Genomic DNA, 6513 nt, shown 5'->3' on the forward strand with positions numbered 1-6513 from the left:
AAAACGTCATTTTCTTCTTATCTTTACTTACTGAGAGAAGGACGACTGTTTGTTTAGCTAGTCTACCTCTCAGCATGAATGATTTCTCACACAAACATACTGACGTTCATGTTTCAGCTCCATCGGGTTGAAAGGGAGGCTTTGCTCTTTATATTCAGTCGAACACACTCAGAGCTGGTCAAACTATCTGATCATCTGTGCTGGAATCAAACATTTGTTTCCCCATCATAGAGTTCATCCACTCAAAGTTAAAACTGCTTCCTGGAACAGGGTGCAGGTGAACTCTGCAGAAGGCTGGAGTGTGTGCGTGTGTGCTTTCTGACGAGGAAACTAGTTGAGCAACTGTATTTGCTTTCTCAAACATTTAAAAGGTCCTGCCCTACACACACACACACTTTAACAAGACTAACTGTACAGTCACACACACAGTTTCATACCGCTGAAGAGGGAAGACGGAGAAGAAGCAATGAGTCGACTTCATAAGGACATGATGTAAATAGACAGAAAAACAGGTGTCTGTTATCATGTCCATCACTGTGAATCTGAAGAGGATCTTTAACCTGCCAGGGCGATCTGACAGAAAGGTCGAACTCTGCTTCAGAGGTCGGTAACACACAGCAGCAATGTCCGCACACACCTTTGGTCTCTTTGGCAAATTAAGTGAAACAAAAGTGTGAGCACACACATGATCTGTGTTCTTGGTTTGCTTTATTGAACTTCTATCGTTTTTTTTAATCGTAAAAGTAACAGTACCAAACTGTAAAAATGCAACAGTCTAAATTCTGCATAAAAATACTAAAAGTATAAAAACTAGCAGAAAAGTGCCAATAATTTAAAACAAGTAAATCCAGAGTATTACATTTAAAAGGTGCATTACTGATTTGTAATTATGGGTTTTTATTGTGGTGGCAGAGCAGTGTAGAGTTCATTGTCACTGCGTTACATCTTCTGTTTACATTTGAGACTCTGACGTTAGAGAGAAACTGTTTTTTTAAACTTCAGCCAAGGCTTGATTTTCTTCTGCTTCACTTCCTCTGGAGGGACACTGGTAAGAGGAGGAGAAATGGGAACAAATACATAAACTACAAACAGATGTAGCAACTGAAACAAGGGAAAAGTTATTTTAGCACTGCTGGCATGTGGAGATTTATTTATATTGTTTATTTTTAAGCTGAGAAATTCACTGCATGAATTTAAATTTCATACAGTGAACAAATAAGAAAATCAAACGTGGAGCTCAGATGACGAGTAAAAACACGTTGAAGCTCAAATGATTGACAGGATTAAAGAAGCATTAAACTACACAATGATGATGTTTATTGTTTAGGTTCACATTTCCAGTGTTTTTTTGTTGTTGTTGTTGTTTTAATAAATTTTATCTAGTTTTTCCTGATATCTAGTGACGATTTTTTGATGTGGTCCGAAGCCAACTTCAGTCTTGACTGAAACCAGCTTATTGTTTCATTATTGCCAGTAGCTGTACTGGTGTAAAACAGAAACTGCCTAAATCAACTTTTAGGCTGTGCTAAGAAGAGCGTTAAAGTGTACTCTGTGATGGTCTTTTCATTACAGCGTACAGAAAAGTTTATTTGTCAGCATTTGAACAAACATTAAATTGCTACACATGTACACGTATGGGTGTTACTCAGTCAACACTAAAATAAGTCCCTACACTGCAGAGGTGAAGCATTCAGATGCTGATGCGTATATTATCAGGGATTCAATTAGAAGTAAAGGCGATGCATTTAAAGTATTTAAGTAACTGTGACCACTACACCATTATAAACTGGTTTTAAAGTGTTTTATTGATGCATTAACGTGTAAATAAAACATTGCTGTACTTCAGTTGGTGCTTTTTTGTAAGATCTTTATAATTTTTTCATAATCTTACAATCTGTTTATTATCTCATTCTAACAACTGATCTGGTTTGGCTTTTGTAATAAATTCATACTATGATGACGATGAAGTTAAAATAATTAACAGTGAATGAGCATTTGGCCAAAATATATTTATTATATATATTATATATAATTATTGTAATTATTAAAATAATGCCATTGACATTACTTTGAATTAAATAGTCATTAAAGCTGTATTTGTAAATGTCAGATAGTTTAAATTAAAACATATTTAAGATTAGGATCACTCATTTCTGTGCAAAAAAACAATGAGGTACATTTTTTCTGAAATGTTGCAGCTTGAAATCATGAAAATTACAGCAAGTTATTGAATTACACATCTTTTTTTAAGAAGAAAAAAAAACATAGCCACAAAGTGGAACATTAGACAAGGCAGTATTGTTTTATTGCTATGTTTATATTTCATTCACAGTGTGCAGACAAAAGCATCACAGTCTGTCTGTCTTTCCTTCAGGTTTCACCCATAAAACCAGAGTCCTGCAGTGTGAGAATGTGGCCATCTTCAATGAGGTCAGTAAACCACATTATGCTATGGACATGCTCATGCATGTATCCCTGTAAGCATATTCTGCAGATGAACATTTACAATCTCGAACCAAAGGATTTTTGGTGCTGGAAGCTTTCTGGTTTCCATCTGCTTTTTTCTTGTTTTCTGAGCACCATTGAACAATCACAGGCATTATTTGGATTTGGGTAAATGGTCTATGCAGACCTCCAGAGTCTAAAGTTACCAGGCTAGCTTACCCGTCCTCATAATCCCCAGATGTATAGTTACCTGACAAACCTGCTTTCCAAAACTATCTTCAAACTATGACCAGTTATAAACCCAGTTCCTTGAAACCTTTTTCTCTAATGATCTCCAGGGGACGACTCCTCTGGTTGCACGAAGATGAGACTGCCTATAAAACAATGGCGCCAAATCGTATTTTGACTTTACTATGGAGTTTTTATTCTCAGTCTGTATTTTAAAGTCTTCCTCAACACAGCGAGATATTTAATTTGTAAGTTAGATTAAAGCAGGGGTTAATATAGCTGTAACAAAATTGCGATGGAGAAGCTGGCACTTTATACCATCGCTCTCAGTTTCTCAATTCAGATCCACAAGTTAGTTGTGTCTGATTAAAAAACAAACAAAACAATCAAAAAAGAAAAGCGTGACGAGACCGGCCAAAATGCTTAGCTTGCATTTTCTAAATAGGAGGCCACAAATCAAAGGGAGGCATCAGTATTTCGTTTCTTGTGTGACTCTGGCGTTTAAAGAGATGTCTGTTCAGATGGGAGTGCGGAGATTAGCCTTCATTCTAATGGAAGCCCTCATACACATGATTTATGCACAGGTTTGTGTAAACACACTTTTAGTAAGTGAGAGCATTTGAGATTTCAGATCAAATGATTTTCATCCTTTCTGTCTGTTCTGGTCTGTACTTCTTTGTTTATCGTTATCAGGACCACGTTGAACTCGCAGGGGGGCTGTTTGACATGTCAGACTTGGTTTTCAGAGGACAATAAATGGTCAGTTTGAGGCTCCTCACAAAGACAGAAACGCTGTGCGCGTGTTGGAGCTGGTAGCTGCTGCTGTTTGCCTGCTACAGATTGAAACTATTTTAATTAAACTGATATGAGAGTGTACCCCTCCTATAGTGCACACACAGCCACTCCTCTAGCACACACGCCTGCTACTGGAATGAATTGACGTTAATCTGCTTCACTCTGTTAAGACAGATGTGATAAATGAATCCATCCTCCTGGCATGGCTCACGGTCTGTTAGCTGGTTGGTCCACCAAACTGATCAGGTCTAAAATATTTAAACAACTCAACATGAAGGTTTTGATAGACATAACAGCCCATCCAATCCTAGACTGAACACTGGACTGATAGTTTTGGTTTACAAACCAAACCGACATCAACAAATTTTGCTTGTAAATCTTTCTTTGCAGAGTTTGCTGTTTGCCCAGTTTCTCCCCAGATACTTCCACAGTCCAAAGACATGCAGTTAGTGGTTAATTGGAAACACTAAATTGCCCATAGGTTTGAATGCGGGAGTGAATGTGAGCGCGAATGATTGTCTCGATGCGTTAGCCCTGTGACAGACTGGCAACCTATCTAGGGTGTACCCTCCCTCTCGCCCTTAGAGAGCTGGGACAGGCTTCAGCACCCCCGTGACCCTGAGAGGGATAAGCAGAAGAGAGTGGATATTTATTATTTTTTATATTATGCGTTCTTCTATTTTATTTTTAATTTAAATATTTGTTTTAATGCACACACTTCAGTTTAACATGTTTCCAGGACAGAGCACGACACTCATGTGCTGCATAGAGAGCTGTTCATTTCCAACTAATGCCCCTAATTGGGCTTTTACATCCAACATGCGCACACTTTAGTCTAAAAAGAAAAATATTACTACATTTATAAAAGTGCAAAAGTGTAAAATCGTATTATAAATAATGAATAATTGGCTGCAGCTCTGACTTGCTTTAAAGAAATGAGAGCTTTCGACATTCTTCCAAAAGAGATATATCTAAGAGGATACATCTCTGCCACATGTCAGGATACAAGTTTATGGTACCTAATGAAGCACCTGGCAACATTTCTGGGCAGCAGAGATTTTGGCAGCATTGCTGTGACACAGTGTCAAAAATACTCTCTTTAAACGTTACTCTCGCCGTATTGCCATCTTTGGTGTCCCAGTGGAGTACAAACGATTCTCCAACCGGTTAGATGGAGATCTCACCTCATTATTGGCAATGGGACACCTATTCCTACTCCATCAGCAATGCTCCCTCCCATGTGCAGTGGCTCTGTGATACAATGTCTTTTCTTAAACCCGATACGATCAACCATTCTCTCTGAGGCAAATCCCACAACTTCTCACATGTGGAAAGCCTTCCTGACACATTTTAGCTCCGTATAATCCCCATCTCCAGATGTGTCCCCATCCATGCTCTCCCACCTTCTTGATTCTGTATCTATTGACTTATTAGTTTTTTCTTTTTCTCTCTTATTGTTTCTTCTGTGATGGATTTTGGAAGTTGAAAGGCCTTTCCGCCAATAAATACATTCAAAGAAAAAGAAACACTATTGCATGATTTCAAAGATGAAAAAAGAAAGCAGAGTAAAAGCCTCAGTCTCATTAGATAACCTCCTGTTTGTTGATAAAGTAATACAGGAACCTCTTGTGACGTGATCATGAGTATCTGAGTATATATTTCTTTGCTTCTGAGTCAGACATCTGTTTGTTCTTCAGGTGTGACCAGGTGAGTGTATCTGTGTGTGTCTGCCACACTATGATTAACAGCTGAAGTGGAAAATGTCCAAAGTTCTTTCCTGGATCTAGATTTAATTTTTCTGTTTGTTTGAGGATCAAATTCTTTTAGTGCAACAATTACAAGATGTCATGGCTGAGAAAACGGAAATATTAACATTTGAAATAAAAACTGAACTTTTACAAATAAATGAAGCTAAATAACTGTGAATCATGATGAGTGATGGATCCTGACAGATTTGTTTCTTTATGACTTTTATCTGAGAATCCCAGCATGCTAATTAAAAATCATGACGTAATTGTCAAACTGCATCATAGAACCATATTTTGCTTTTATCTATGCTTCAGATACAAGAAGTGTGTCTGAAAATGTCGGCACCGGAGGCATTGCACAGTAGCTGATATAAAGTTTTACACAACAAATGTGTAAACCAAGAATATGAAGATGATTTGGCACAAAGATAGTGTGGTTTTATTTTATTTATTGAATTTTCAAATATATTCTGGTACATAAAAATACACCCCCTATCCATCCCAACTCCTGAACTATTCCCACCCCAGTAGGCTACAGTTATGGTTTTAAGGATGTATTATGTCTTTTCACAATAACATGAAGTACAGCTTTCTTTTCTTTGGGATAAATATTATTTTTTGAAATTCTGAGTGACTTCTATTGAAATAAATTCCAAAAAATATTTTCTAAACTGTAAAAAAATCACTTAACCCAGATTTTTGACTCAAAGTGTCATTTTTCCCCTTCTTGTTTCCATTTTTTTTTTTTTACTCAGACTTACTGGGTTCTTTGGTTCAATCACTGCCTCCAAAAATGTCCTTAGTCAAGGCACTGAAAGATTAATGCATAATGTTTTAAACGAAATCAGGTCAGTATAAGTGTAAAACTGTGGAAAACTCCAGTTCTTGATTGTTTTATGTTGGGAATCTTAAATCTTAGAATGTGTTTTAAGACCATTAATGGTTTTTGTTTTGAGTCCAGTGTCTTCTTTTAAAGAAGAAATTGTACAAATGACTGCAGCTCTGGCCAAAGACAACTTCAATTTTTTGTTCAAAAATGTTTTTTCGTGTCGATTTCTACCAGCAGAATGATAGAAATAATCTCAAAACAAATCTACTTGTTGTCGTTGTGTTTAGATGTCAGAGGATCTATAGTGTGTTTTATAGTGTGTTTTATAGTGTATGGAAGCATAACTACCATGTTTGTAAACCTCTGAACGAAGCTCAGTCATCTGAATTCAGTGAAGAAGTCGTTAAATACATTCAAAACTGTGTGTGTGTGTGTGTGTGTGTGTGTGTGTGTGTGTGTGTGTGTGTG

At 37.0% G+C, this 6513-nt stretch overlaps 1 protein-coding gene across 1 annotated transcript in view; it reads left to right on the plus strand.

Annotated features, from left to right (window-relative positions):
* The first annotated feature begins 2968 nt into the window (after positions 1–2968).
* The window catches only part of fer1l4 (fer-1 like family member 4), a 27041-nt gene continuing 23496 nt past the window's right edge, over positions 2969–6513 (plus strand). Inside the window, exon 1 of the mRNA XM_013909963.1 lies at positions 2969–3024. Coding sequence (XP_013765417.1) covers positions 2969–3024 — 56 coding nt within the window. The remainder of the gene's footprint in view (positions 3025–6513) is intronic.

The sequence above is a fragment of the Pundamilia nyererei genome, unplaced genomic scaffold (genome assembly GCF_000239375.1).
Source record: "Pundamilia nyererei isolate P.nyererei 1_Seehausen unplaced genomic scaffold, PunNye1.0 scaffold00034, whole genome shotgun sequence".
NCBI lineage: Eukaryota > Metazoa > Chordata > Actinopteri > Cichliformes > Cichlidae > Pundamilia > Pundamilia nyererei.